Here is a 15,270-nt window from a genome sequence, read left to right as displayed (position 1 = left end):
CTGTTGAACTCATGGGAATCCTCCTGCCTCAGCACCCCCAAGTGCTGAGGATGCTGGGATTATAGGTGTGAGCCACCATGCTTAGCCTTTTCTCAGCCTAGTTTTCTGTCTCTTTATCTTACACCATATCTGCATCTTCATAATTAGACACATTAGAGGAGCAAAGGTTTTAAATGAGATTCTGTGGGTACTCATCTCCAACAGAGGTGAATGCTTCATTAGCGGTTCACATTGAATTCTATCTGCCCTTTGAGTACTTGAGTTAAAAAACAAAACAAAACCCTTATGTGTTAAGCACCTGTAGCTTAGCTCTGTCTCTGCCGTCCTGCTTCAGGGCCAAGCCCTAGGCCCTTCCTTAGTCCACTGTTCCCAATGTTGCTCTGCCCTACACCCTATAAATCCTCATTCACTGGAGTCTCATTATCCAGTGTGTGTCATAGTCACAGCAGGTTAATAAAAGAGTCACTGTGGGGTTTGTCCTTACTTCTGGACTTTATACTCCTCAAGAGCCACATTTACAACCTGGCTACCTTCAAATATTATATTAAAAAGGATTTTTAATTTCTGTGTGCATGCGTGTATTTGTGTGAGGGAAGTATGTGCACATGAGTGCAGGTCCCTGCAGAAGCCAGTAGAGAGCATTGGATCCCTTGGAGCTGGAGTTACTGGTTGTGTGCCATCTGAGCTGGGTGCTGGGAACAGAACTTGAGTCCCCTGTAGAGTAGCATGTCCCCAGTCCTATAGACACCTTTTCCACACCAGCTTCCTCACGACCTGACTAGCAGATGCAGATAAACTTAACAAAGAGTAGCTGACATGAGTTTGCTTCCATCCAGATGCAGCATAAAGACCTTCAAAGCGTGGGGGAGAAGATGGAGGGAGGGGGAAGGAAGGGGGAAGTCAGAAAGGATAAAGATGAGAGAGAGGGAGGGAGGGAGGGAGGGAGAGAGAGAGAGAGAGAGAGAGAGAGAGAGAGAGAGAGAGAGAGATCCAGATCCTGGCCATGGAATCATAAAAAGCATCACATGCACACGTTCAGTGTCTTGAGAGCTTGCTCTCATGGCAGAGAAGAGAATGAAGGTACAGTGGACTCTGAACAGACGTGAGGATGCAACAGGAAATTGTGTGTGATGTAGTGACCTGGGACAGAGGAGTCTGAGCACTGAAGAGGGAGTGGGGCCTGGGGAGGAAGGGAGGGCCATGGAAACAAACAGAACACAAGAGCCAGCTTTAATAAAGCCTGGGCTACCATATTGTTTACTGCTCCAGGAAGGAGACCCTTCGAGAGTGCAGGACACTGGTAACAGCTGTGCTCAGAAATTGGGCTATCACAGGCCAGTTGCCAGGAAGGCATGTGGAATCCACAGCACACCCTCCTGATGATCCTTTCTGGTCCCATGCCTCAGCCCTGCATGTCACCTCCTAACAGAGCGGTCCCTTGTTCTGTTCTCTCAGCACAGATACTCGCTCCTTCCAGGCAGGGATTCTCAGTGTTGGGTTCCCCAAGGCTCCCAGCAGAGCCTGGGCCAGAAGGTGTACTTCGTTACTGTCCCACATCAGCCACTGAGCTGGTAACAGAAGTCCAAGGAGACACGACCACAGTGGAGAGACCCAGGACCCAGCATTCCAGCCACCCTGGCTGGCCTGGCTTCTGGGCAGATGTTAGGACTGGATCAACTCTGCTGCAGTTGAAGCCCAGCCTTTCTGTGCACAAAAGCAGCTCCAGAATTTTTCTCTCAGCAAAGGAGGTTGCCAGTGTGTCTGGCATCCAGTCAGCATTACCTCTTTAGACCCACAAGACTCTCCTACCTGGAGTATTCAGAGAGCAGTTGTGGGGCATCAGGTTTCCTTGGTTCTAAAACTCCATGCGATCCAAGCTCTTGAGAGGAGGAACAGAAGGACTTCAAAGATATCCTCTGCTACATAGGGAGTTTGAGGCCAACCTGGGCTATAGAAGACCCTGTCTCAAAACCAACCAACCAACCAACCAACCAACCAACCAACCAACCAACCAACCAACCAACCAACTAAAACAAATAACCAAAAAAAGAAAAAAAAATACAATCACAAATTAATTAACTAATTGTGGGCTTTCGTTAATACTGACCAATGAAAACATATCCCTTTCCTTCATTTTAAAACTGACAAAAACAGGTCAACAACTGAGAGTTTGTAGTTTACAAATAAGATTTCTGATTGGTTCATTTGGGAGATTGACAGCACTGTGGTTGTTGTGTGTCATGACTTGCATTAAAAATTCATTTTATCATGTATGAGGTCACATGTGTGACAGTGTTCTCTGTGAGGTCACATGTGTGACAGTGTCCCTGTGAGGTCAGGTATGTGACAGTATCCCTGTGAGGTCACATGTGTGACAGTATCCCTGTGAGGTCACGTGTGTGACAGTGTCCCTGTGGAGGTCACGTGTGTGACAGTGTCCCTGTGGAGGTCACGTGTGTGACAGTGTCCCTGTGGAGGTCACGTGTGTGACAGTGTCCCTGTGAGGTCACATGTATGATAGTGTCCCTGTGAGGTCACATGTGTGACAGTGTCCCTGTGAGGTCACATGTGTGACAGTGTTCTCTGTGAGGTCACATGTATGACAGTGTCTCTGTGGAGGTCATGTGTGTGACAGTGTCCCTGTGGAGGTCACGTGTGTGACAGTGTCCCTGTGAGGTCACATGTATGATAGTGTCCCTGTGAGGTCACATGTATGATAGTGTCCCTGTGAGGTCACATGTGTGACAGTGTTCACCATGGAGGGCAGAGGTCAACTTTGTGGAGCTGGTTCTTTCACTTTTCCTGAGTTCTGGGGATGGAACCCAGTTCCCAGGCTTTCTTGCCGAGGCTTTACCACTGAGCCCTTTCTGCAGCCTGTGACGTGTGTACACGCTGTGCTGATGGCTGTGCCATCTTGGTAGAACAGCGTCTTTCAGTACACACTAATGGAACTGAGTTTTGTCCTGTTAACTCTTGCAGTTCATCTTGAGCGTCAGGCTGGATTACAGGATCTCGTACATGCTGTCCATATATAAGAAGGAATTTGGGGAGAACAGCGACAATGGTGAAGCCTCTGCCAATGGCTCTCCGGACACGCTGCTGCCATCAGGTACCTTTGTGACAGTATTTATTATTTGAATTCTGTGGTCTTTTAAAATTTATCCTAAATAATACTTGTTACTCCTTGGAAGTTCCATGTATTTATAGAATGTATTTTGATCATCTCCATCCATCACCAGCTTCCTCCCTCCCTCACCTGCCTCCCTCCACAGTTCATTTCCCTGTTTGTATCATTGACAACCCTGGAATCCAGTTAGGGCCACTCATATGAACATGGGTGTGTGGCCATTCACTGGGGCATGGTCAACCCACCAATAGCCACGTCTTCAGAGAGTGGCTCTCCCTTCCTCAGCAGCCATCAGTTGCCAATATCCAAGCTAGATACCCATGCTGTGCTGGTCTTGTTGAGGTGACCTTGGCTGCTGTGAGTCAGTGTGTGCACCAGCCATGCTACATCTAACACCAGCATCTCACAGCAGTCTTCCCCATCTATGGACTCTCACATTCTCTCTCCCCATCATCTGTGAGGTTCCCTGTACCTTGGACCGTGGGAGGCTAGAGATGACCCATCCCCAGCTGAGCACTCAGGTTATATACTCTGTATTTTCACAAGTTCTCTGTGCTGACCATCACCCACACAAAATGAAGCTTCTCTGACCACAGATGAGAGCAGCACAGATCTCTGCATATAAACGTAAACATTTCTTCTGTTTCTTCTGTATTGGGATGTTGAGGTCTTGTTGATGTAGGTTGGCTGTACAAGTTTGCATTCCCACCAACAGTGGAGGAGTGTTCCCCTTGCTCCACATCCTCCCCAACATAAGCTGTCTTCAGTGTTTTTGGTCTTGGCCATTCTGACAGGTGTAAGATGGTATCTCAGAGTCGTTTTGATTTGCATTTCCCTGATGACTAAGGATGTTGAGCAATTCCTTAAGTCTTTTAGCCATTTGAGATTCTTCTGTTGAGAATTCTCTGTTAAACTCTGTAGCCCATTTTTAAATTGGATTTTTCAGTATTTTGAAGTCTAGCTTTTTGAGTTGTTTATATATTCTAGAGATCAGCCCTCTGTCAGATGTGGGGTTGGTGAAAATCTTTTCCCATTCTGTAGGCTGTCGCTTTGTCTTGTTGACTGTGTCCTTTGCTCTACAAAAGCTTCTCAGTTTCACGAGGTCCCATTTATTAAGTGTCTGTGCTACTGGTGTTATATTTAGGAAGTGGTCTCCTGTGCCAATGCATTCAAGACTACTTCCTATTTTCTCTTCTATCAAGGTCAGTGTACTGGATTTATGTTAAGGTCTTTGATCCACTTGGACTTGAGTTTTGTGCATGGCAATAGATATGGATCTATTTGCAATCTTCTGCATGTTGACATCCAATTATGCCAGCACCATTTGTTGAAGATACTTTCTTTTTTCCATGGTACAGTTTTGGCTCCTTTGTTGAAAATCTTATGTTCATAGGTGTGCAGATTAATGTCAGGGTCTTCAATTCGATTCCATTGGTCCACATGTAGGTTTTTATGCCAGTACCAAGCAGTTTTTATTACTATAATAGATCTTGAGGTCAGGGATCATCATGCCTCCAGAGGTTGCTTTATTTTACAGGATTCTTTTAGCTATCCTAGGTTTTTTGTTTTTCCATATAAAGTTAAGTATTGTTCTTTCCAAGACTGTGAAGAATTGTGTTGGGATTTTGATGGGGATTGCATTGAATCTGTAGATTGCTTTTGGTAAAATTGCCATTTTTACTATATTAATTCTACCTATCCATGAGCATGGGAGATCTTTCCATTTTATACTTTTTGTGGCTATTGTAAAGGGTGATGTTTCTCTGTTTTCTTTCTCAGCCAATTTGTCATTTGTATATAGGAAGGCTACAGATCTTTTTTGAGTTAATCTTGTATCCTGCCACTTTACTGAAGGAGTTTATCAGCTGATAAGTGGATATTAGAAATGAGGCAAGGGATGGCCAGACTGCAACCCACAGCTCCAGAGAGGCTGGCTGGAGGGACCCTAGGAGAGACACATGGATGGCCCAGTGAAGGAGAAGTGGATGAGATCTGCACAAGCGGACTGGGAGTTGGGGTGGTGGGCAGGTGGAGGGCCCTATGAGAACAGAGGGAAGTGGGAACAACTAGTAGAAACAGTTCATGAATAAAGAAGCTGTGAATTTGGAAGAGACTAAAGGAGGGATATGTAGAAGGGCTTTGAGGGAAAGAGAATTGTGATATGATTATATTATAATTTCAAATATAAAATACTTTTTAAAAGATTTTTTAAAAAAGAAACCCTGTCTCCAAAAAAATGTAAACATTTAGAAAGCTTTTTGGCAGCACAGGCATTTAGTAAACAGCAGTAGGTTCCAGGAGAGGGCCTGTGATCTCCCCAGCCCTGGGCTTTGAGCAGGAGTTAACTCCCTCCTGCTGTCGAGCCTCCTGTCCAATCAAAAGGTGCTGGTTGCCCCACACTATCCTCCGCCATTGCAGCTGTCTCAGTGTGCAGCGTCCAGCACTAGGTCCAGCACATGTGTATATAGATATGTGCACATGTATGTGTATAATACATATATGTGTATGCATACATGCATGTATATATGTGCATGTATATATACATGCATGTGTTGTATATATATACATATGTCTATATGTATATATATGTATGTGTGTGTATGTTTGTATTTAAATTAGCTTACAAAATAATGGCTTGCCATAAGGCTTCTTCACGGTCCTTGATTTTGCATTCTGCTTTAAAGACCCCAAGCACCTTTCATATCTATCTTAAAACAAAAGTATTTCTATGTCAAAAGATGACAGTCTCTGCCAGTTGAAACTGGGAATTTGCTGAATTTGGCACTGCATCCATCTGATGTCCCTGTCCTGATGCTGCCCTGTGGCCAGCAGAGGTGCTGTTATGCGTTTCCTCCATGATGAAAGCTGGGCGGGGGCAGTGACTGGGAAGATCAGCACATTTGTCACTGTTGCTGTGACTAAAGCAATTAAAGGGAAGAGGTTTTGTGTTGATTTGTTTGAGGAGCCACAGTTCAGTGTGGAAGGGGCAGCAAGGGGCGGGGCGGGGTGACAGGTCACATGGCTCCACAGTCAGGAATGGGGGGGGAGGGAGTGCTGATGCTCAGTCCACTCTGACCTTTTCAGTACAGGACCCCAGCCCTTGGGGTGCCACCCACATTCAGGGGGATCTTCCTACCTTAATCAAACCTTCCAGGAAATATCTTCACAGGCACAGCCAGGGTGTGTTTCCATGGTGATCTAAACTTAGGCAGGTTGGCAGGAGGGCTACCAGTCATCAAAGCCCCGGACTTCTGAGACCTCTTCAGCTGCAGAGTTTGAATCGTTTGTACATTCTGTTCTTTTGGTGAAAATCTGAGATCACACCTGGATCAAAGAGCAGTGTGAAGTGCAGCTGAGAAGGCATTTTGGGGGAAGCCATGGTTAGCTGAAGAACAAAGAAGAAGGGCCCCCGAAGGCTTGCCTGTGGTGGTGCGGGGCCTGGTGTCTTTGCTATGGAATCTTACCTCACGCTTAACAATCTAAATGTTCCTGAGACTTGGAACACAACCTGAAAGAGCATAAAGAATGGCTGTAAAATTTTGAGGCTGTAGAAAGGACTTTGTGAAGACAGAAAGATTAACTCACCTTACTCCTGGTTGGGCCAGGTCAGTCCTGGTGGGCTATAAACTACACCTTAGGACAGCCAGCCAGTTACCAAAGCTCTTCTGAGGCTGGCAGTTGTGCATAGACGGGGAAGTCCTGAACGGCGTTCGGAGCCACCTCCTTCTCCAGCCGTCAACCAGTCCAGTTCACTGACTGCTCCTATAATGAGAATGGGACCAGACCATTGCCTCACCGCCCGCCCTGCCCTGCAGCCAGCCTGCCCTGCAGACCAGCAGCCACTGTTCCACCCAGGCAAGGGGCCAGTCCTGACATCCCTGCAACACCGCAGTTTCCCAGAAGGGCAGAACCCCAAAGGGCTGTTTCCAGGAACGATCAGGCAGAACCAGAAAGTCGTGCTGGCAGCTGCATTGATAGAAACATAACGGTTATTGACTTGCAGAAGCCAGACTTCTGGAAACACAAGCTCTGAGTGTCAGTAAAGTTCACAAGCAAAGGTTAAAGGCACCCCGGAAATTCCCCTCTGATGGAGCCAATTGTTCTCCTGTGCCATCGCTAGTGCACCCTATGTGTATGTTTGTGTAGGGATACACATATGTGTTTGACATATCACATACACACATACATACACTTACAAATCAGAGCACCTTTGTATAGATGGTTGTTTATCTTCTAATACATTTGATGGCAGTAATGTAAGCATGGAAATGTAATGTAAGCATAGCTTATATTAAAGGGGGAGAGAGTACATTTGCAGCCTGGATTCAATATTCACTACACACACACACACACACACACACACACACACACACACACACACACGTGCAGGAACTTCAGTTAAGATGTTCAAGTTTGTTCCAGTTTGCTGTGATAAAATACTCCAATAAAAAGCAATTTAGGGGAGAAAGGGGTTTGTTTCAGTGTTTCAGTCTCTGTTTCCAGGTTATGGACCACCATCACAGGGAAGTCACAGAACATGCCCTTGAGAGAACGGGTCATATGTCCACACCCAGGATGAGAGAGAAGTCAATGCGCACATGCTTGCCTGCTTGTGCTCAGCTTGACTTCTGTACAGTTCAGGACCTCCTACCTAGGGAATGGTACCACCTGTGGTGGGCTGGATCTTCCCACATCAATGAAGATTAGTAATCAAGACAGCCTTAGACATCCTAACCCAATACTCCTCATTGATATGTTTTTCTAGGTGATTCTACATTGTGTCTAGTTGACAAAGCACCATCACACTTATTTAAGTGAAACCATATTGTAATTTTCTGAACTATTAACATTTGGTGTCACAAAAAGTATGAAAATAAAAAACATCTTCAAGTAAATGACTATGAACACGAATTAAAACAAAATGAAGACTTTCTGTGTTGTCTTCACAGCTATTGTCCCCGACATTGATGAGATTGCGGCTCAGGCAGAAACCATGTTTGCTGGCAGGTACTGTAATGAGTCTTTATCTTATATGCAAATACATCTCATCTCATCTAGAATTTTATCCATAGTTTGTTATCATTTGTCTTTTAGACGTATTTAGATACTCCAATTGCTGCTAACATAATTTCTGCCAGAAATGAAGCTTGGAATTTACTTAAAAGAAAGAGTATGATTCTTGCTTAAATCACCTTTAAAAAATGGGAGAAAGGATCCACATCCTTAATTCTCTCAGAATTAGTTTTTCTTTCCTAGAAGATGACTGCACACAGATGCCTGTCAGCCCCCATAGAAACAGTGTGATATCTCGTAACACATTGTGTCCCAGAATCTTGAGTAGCTGAGACAGAAAGTGGCATCTTTTGATGTCATCCTTAACTTTATGAGTGAGAAATCAGACATCTCATGCCAGTTGGAAGTGTCCATGATGGAAGAAAATGACCGTTCTCCTTTCTGCCACATCCCTGGCATATATTGTTGTCAAGTAAAGTAGTCAAAATGAGCAAGTAAATCTCAGGTAGAATTACTGACATTCATTTTTATTAGACCTTAGATAAACTGAGGAGATAAAAATGTCCACACTGAGCTCCCTACTGCCTCTTTTTCCTAGAGAGGGAAAAAGAATTAAGAAATAACTATCAGGTGCTGGGCTACATAGTGAGGTCTGTCCAGGGAGGAGGGGAGGGAGAAAAGAGGAAGGAGGGAGGAGGGAAGGGAGGTAGGAGGGAAGGGAGGAGGAAAGGAGGCAGGGAGGGAGGAGGGAGGAGGAAGGAAGGACAGAGCCCCCAGAAGATCCATCATCTAGTGAACATTGGCCTTATTTTTCTCTTGTTATGATTTCCTATTGAAATATTTATTATTCTGGGGAAGAAAGATAAAGCCAGTCTATAATCTTATCTTAATACACAGACATGAGCTGCATAATGTCACTTTGGCCAATGATGGCTCCAGGTGATAGATCCATGATAGAACTGTGTTCTATAAAACGGCAAGAACTGAAAAGTTCCTAGAGACGAGGTACTTCACAGCCATCCAACTGTCAGAGTGCACCATGTTAGTGCGGTGTCTGTGGAGGAGCTTGTGGACAGCACCACACAACCAACTGTGTCAGTGTGTGGCACATGTGGTCACAGGCAGAATGGAGTACTTGAGTGTGATTGTTACCTGCTTATGTATTGAATATACTCTTAACCATAATTTTGGTGTGTGTGTGTGTGTGTGTATGTGTGTGCGTGCACATGTGTATATGTGTGTGGATGCATGTGTGCATGTGTGTGAGAGAGTATGCATGTGTGTGTGTGTAAGTGTGTGAGAGAATGTATGCATGCATATATGTGTGAGAGTGTGTATGTATGTGTCCATGTATGTGTGTGTGCATGTGTATAAGTACATGTATGTGAGAGAATGTGTGCGCACATGTGTGTGAGTGTGTGTGATCAGCAGTAGCTCATGCCCCTTGTCTCCTGATTGCATCACTTCTCTTGGGCTGCCTTGTTCATCGTGATCCTATTATCATCATCTGTCATCTATGTATCTATCATCTATTTATATATCTATATAGACCTATCTTTTTAAAGTCATCTGTGTATCTGCCTATCACCTATGCATATTTATGTATCTTGCCTATCAGTCATATTTATGAGTGTATGCATCTCTGGCTCTATCATGTTCCATATACCTATCTGTCTGTGTATCAGTTCTATATGTCAGTCATGTGTGTATGCATCTATCTACTGTCTGTGTTCTATGTCTATGTTCTATGTTACCTATCATCCATCTCTCTATCATATCTATGTTCCCCCACCTACATAACCCACATATATTACATACATTGCATAGGTGCATGATAGGCTATGTAGGCTTGCATAATGCCCTCTACAATGCTTGCTCAACCACAAAATCATGTAAGGGTTGCTTCCCGGAGCACAGCCCATCAGCCTTAGAGAGACCTTTCACCCCGGTGGAATCTGTTCCCAGTTCCACTGTGCCACCAAGCGCATAGAGGCCCCGTGGTGATGGCTGTGCATTTGTGACTTGCTGTGTGGTGATCTCTTGGACTCTGGGCCATTGTCAACATTGTCAATAAATGCTTTCGCAGAAGGGGGATTCTTTGAGGGGTGAGGAGATGAGTGGAAGGGCAAGGAGGACAAAAGGGGTAGTGGACAAAGAACTAGGTATGAAAACGTCATAATGAAACTCACCATTTTATATGCTAGATAACAATAACGACTTAGGGCTTAATCACTCAGCACTTGTTTTTCCTGTGTGTTGGTGACTAACTCTTGAGATTGGCTGAGGAACCATCTTTGTCATTGTTACGTCATCAATTATATAAGATTAAGAAGTAACAATGTCTTCCTCTCATCTCTTATTTTGAGAAAACAAGGGTTTAAGTTTAAAAACACATAGTTGAAATGACTTTAATATAGATATCATCTGATGTGTTAATTTTAGAATTACTTTTGGTTTCATAGAAAGGAAAAGACTCCAGTTCAGCTTGACGATGAAGGAGGCAGGACATTCCTGCGGGTCCTCATCCACCTCATCATGCATGACTACCCTCCGCTGCTCTCGGGGGCCCTGCAGCTGTTGTTCAAGCACTTTAGCCAGAGAGCAGAAGTGCTTCAGGCCTTTAAACAGGTGAGCTGGGGCTGGGCTCCTGCTTGCCTGCACACATGGACTCTGCCTTTGGTCCTCAGCTCTGGACCCGAGAAGATGAGCCCTGAAGATTGGGGCCCTGGAGTTCTGAACATTTTTGTGACCCAGCCTGATGGGAGCCGCAGATGAGGCTGTGTTTCTCGGACCCTGTTCCTTGTTGTTGAGACAGGGTCTCACTCTGTAGCACAGGCTGGCCCAGAGTTCAGTATATTGCTTGGATTGACCTTGAACTCTTGACAATCCCCCTGCCTCTGCCACTGGAGTGCTGGAATTGTAGGCATGCAATATAATACCTAGATTTGTAGCAGGAATCTTAAAGAGTCTTGTTAATAAAAACAAACTCAAGACCAGTTATTGGGGTGAGCGCTGAAAGATCAGAGAAGCAGAACAAGCCACAGCTTCCTCACCTTGCCAATTCCTCAGCTGATCCTATTTCCTCAGATTGGAAACCTCTGAGTCCTCGTCCAAATGGATCCCAGCTGAACTGCTGCTCAAAAGCCTAAAAGCTTAACCAGCCAAAACCTTCTAGTTTCTGGTCCTCACGCCTTATATACCTTTCTGCTTTCTGACACCACTTCCTGGGATTAAAGGCGTGAGTCACCATGCCTGGCTATTTCCAGTATGGCCTTGAACTCACAGAGATCCATGCCTCCAGAAGGCTAGGATTAAAGGCGTGTGTACCACCATTTTCTAGCCTATGTATCTAGTGGCTGTTCTGTTCTCTGACCTCAGATAAGTTTATTAGGGTGCACAATATTTTGGGGAACATATTATCACCACATAGTTTGTTATTTTTGTTTTGAAAGATAGATGTGGTCTTGTCTATGTGTAGACAGGACCTGCTTTAGAACGAGTCTCCCACAAGGGAATCTTTAGCCAGTATTTTTATAAAAATGACACACTATAAAATTTAGGAGGTTCTGGGGAACAGTAACCTTTTAGAAGTCTTGTTACCAAACTGCTGTTATTTTGGCTACAGAACTTAATGATGTATCTGGCAAGCTGTAGCTTCAAAATAAATATCTTGTGATAAAAAATGCTGAACCTCCAATGAAAGGAACTATAATGGGGGATCCAGTCTGTCCCCATGATGGGAATCCAGCCTCTCTCCTGTGATGGAGATCCAGTCTGTTCCCCATAATGGGGATCCAACCTGTCCTGTGATGGGATCCAGTCTATCCTGTGATGGGGATCCAGCCCATTCCCCATGATGGAGATTTGGCCTATTCCTCATGATGTTTGGATTGCACATTAATCTCTCATGATTACTTGCATGTATGGGTATCTCACTGATGTTTTGTGTTTAGTGGAGTGTGGACCTATATTAGGAAGCTTTTTGGGAAGATGCTAACAGATCTGAAGGAGTTGAATGGTAATCATCTAGATGCACATGTTTTACATGTATGTGCCATGTATAAATTACAATTGTATGGTCCTCTCAAGTTCTGAAACTGTTTATACTAGCAAATGTATATTGTAGCCATTAATATTTTCTTCCATGGGTTTTTAATGTTTTTACTTCTCAGACAGATACATGTATAGACAACCTCAGAAAAATGAATTTGAACCATGAAATTAGAGATTATCTTGTAAAAGATTTGTTTACTTTTGTTTTTTTGTGTATGGGTATTTGCACTCATGTAAATATATGCACCTTATGTGTGTAGTGCCCATGGAAGCCAGAAGAGGGTTCAGATCACTTGGAACTGGAGTTGCAGGAGATTTTGAGCTACCATGTGGGTTCTGGGAACTGAACTTAGGTCCTCTACAAGAACCACAGGAGCTCTTAACCCCTGGGCTGTTTCCCCAAGCCCCTAAACTTTTATGTTAAATTTCTTATCAGAATTTTGAAAGCTTTTTGAGAGTACACATCTAAGAATTCCTTTTCACAGGTGAATATTTGGTTGGAGTTCATGAATCTTTGCAGGTTTTCAGTCAATATGCACATAAATATCCCTAAGTGTTCTGTAAGTGTTTAACTTCAACTAATGAGTGTTTAAAGGTGGGATTTCAGGTGTACAGGATACAGAAAGCTGTGGCAGTTTTGAGGGATGCAATTCTTCTGTGTTTAGGTGCAGCTACTGGTGTCAAACCAAGATGTTGATAACTACAAGCAAATTAAGGCGGATCTTGACCAACTTCGGCTGACGGTGGAAAAATCTGAGCTGTGGGTTGAGAAGAGCAGTAGCTATGAGAATGGAGAGATTGGTGAAGGGCAGGCCAAAGGAGGTGAAGAGACAAATGAGGTTTGTCGCCAAAGTCACTTTAGGAAGAAAATTCCTTGTTTTGAATTGATGTATATGAGTGCTTTGCCTACACGTATGTCTGTATACCCTGTGCATGTAGTGCCCATACAGGCCAGAAGGGGCGCCATACCCCTGGAATTGGGGATACAGAGGGTGATGAGCCCCCACTTGGGTGTTAGGAACCAAACCTGGGTCCTGTGGAAGAGCAGTCGCTGTTCTTACTCTTAAGCCAGGGATCCAGCCCCCACTTAAAAAATAAAGAAACCAACAGTTTTCCTGGTAATACTTGTATGAAAGCTAATTATCATAATTGGTAGTTTCCAGAAAGCCTGCCTAGCATTCCGCTTAGGTGTTTTTAATCTTCAGGAGTGTAAATGGTGTGGGGAGGCTCACCCACTGCAGCTTTGGGAATACTCAGAGCACTCCAGGTTGTAGAATGGTGGCACAGGAAGTGGCAATTAAATATTAATATTGAATATTAAAAGTGCCGAGGAGTTAGGAGGTGGAGTTGAAGTGGTGGCATTCCACCTCAGGTCTGAGGATGGTGGTTTATCTGCAATTCTTCACTTTGTCTTTTAAGGAGTTTTCTTATAAATTTTAAAAGTGTTAGTGGAATATAGACTTTCTAGTCCATATTTGTTTTATGATCAGGTAGGGCTATGGGATGGGGATAAATTCTTCCATAGCTCATTTCTGAGGTAAGGAAGAAGTTGGCATGTTTAGTGTTTCCCTTGTCTATGCCAAAGAGCATGGGAGTTATTTCAATAGAGCTCTTCAAATGGGCTGGTGAGATGGCTCAGCAGGCAAAGGGACCTGACACCAGTCTGTGGATCTGACTTCAATCTGTGGGTCCCACAGCCCTAACCTTAGCTTACTGTACTCTTAAAAGTTACAAAAGAGAAATGTCTCATTTGTAAGAATTCATATGAGGGGGCTGGAGAGATTGCTCAGCCATTAAGAGCATTGGCTATTCTTCCAACGGACCCAGGGTCAATTTCCAACACCCACATGGCAGCTCACAACTGTCTGTAACTCCAAGATCTGACATCCTCACACAGACTTACATGCAGGCAAAACACTGTAGTTAGAGTTTTCCTGCCTGGCCCACAGTCAGGACAAATCTCTCTTACCTGCCAGTCCCACAGTCGCTCAGACCCAACCAAGAAAGCACACAGAAACTTATATAGCTTATAAACTGTATGGCCGTGGCAGGCTGCTTGTTATCTACCTTTTCTATCTTAAATTAACCCATTTCTGTTAATCTATACTTTGCCACATGGCGTGTGACTTACCAGTGTCTTTACATGTTGCTTCTCATGGTGGCGGTTGGCGGTGTCTCTCCCCAGCCTTCTACATCCCATAATTCTCTTTCTTCTCTCTTGTCCCGCCTATACTTCCTGCCTGGCCACTGGCCAATCAGAACTTTATTTACACAGAGCGATATCCACAGCAAAACACCAATGAACATAAAAAAATATTAAAGAAAAAACAATTCAGATTAAGTGTGATAGGTAGTGGGACTGGTAATCTATGGCCTTCATATTCCATTTACTGAGGGAAGGCAGAAGAGAGCCCTTCTTTCATTGTATGGTGAGTATGCTATCCCATTGGAAGCTTCTCAGGTGCTTCTCATACATATGAGAAAGAAGAGGAGCATATGGATTAATTGCATGTACTCTCAAGACAAAGGTGTATACCTTATGGTATAAAAATTAGTTTTCTAGGGGATTCAAATGAGTGAGTAGTGAAACTGATGCTAAATCGCTGAATTCCAGATTTATTGATTCAAGAAATGAAATCATTTTAGGCATGTTGATTAGAAGGTTGGTTTAATATGAGGAATTAAATATTTGGAAAATCTAGAGTTTGGAGGCTGCCATTGGACTGTTGACCTCAAAGGCTAATGATCGCAGTGCTGAATGGAGATTTCATTTGGAGTCAAAAGGCTGCGTTGTGGCCATGTCTGCCACCACTGCCGCCACTATGGACTCATTCTTTGAAAGCATGGAATGTGACAGCAAATAGCAAGCTCTTCGTCACATCTGCTGGAGTTTTCCTCTTGGCTCCCACAGTTCCTGGGAGATGTCTTGTGGTTTCCTCCTGGCATTTAGGTTGCACATGAGCTCATCTCACTGGCACGGGCTGAATTGGATTTAGAGTCATCACTGCAGGGGAGCTGGGGAGACCAGCGTTAGCTTCAGGCAGAGCTAAGTGGATATAAAGGGAGACGGTCTCAGT

The 15,270-nt window shown here is 44.1% G+C and overlaps 1 protein-coding gene across 1 annotated transcript in view; it reads left to right on the top strand.

Annotated features, from left to right (window-relative positions):
* The window catches only part of Itpr2 (inositol 1,4,5-trisphosphate receptor type 2), a 387,210-nt gene that overhangs the window by 124,862 nt on the left and 247,078 nt on the right, over positions 1 to 15,270 (top strand). Inside the window, exons 23-26 of the mRNA XM_036181996.1 lie at positions 2,980 to 3,109; positions 8,077 to 8,134; positions 10,603 to 10,768; positions 12,859 to 13,032. Coding sequence (XP_036037889.1) covers positions 2,980 to 3,109; positions 8,077 to 8,134; positions 10,603 to 10,768; positions 12,859 to 13,032 — 528 coding nt within the window. The remainder of the gene's footprint in view (positions 1 to 2,979; positions 3,110 to 8,076; positions 8,135 to 10,602; positions 10,769 to 12,858; positions 13,033 to 15,270) is intronic.

Source organism: Onychomys torridus, chromosome 3 (genome assembly GCF_903995425.1).
Source record: "Onychomys torridus chromosome 3, mOncTor1.1, whole genome shotgun sequence".
Taxonomy (NCBI): Eukaryota; Metazoa; Chordata; class Mammalia; order Rodentia; family Cricetidae; genus Onychomys; species Onychomys torridus.
This window is presented reverse-complemented; position numbering and strand designations above follow the sequence as displayed.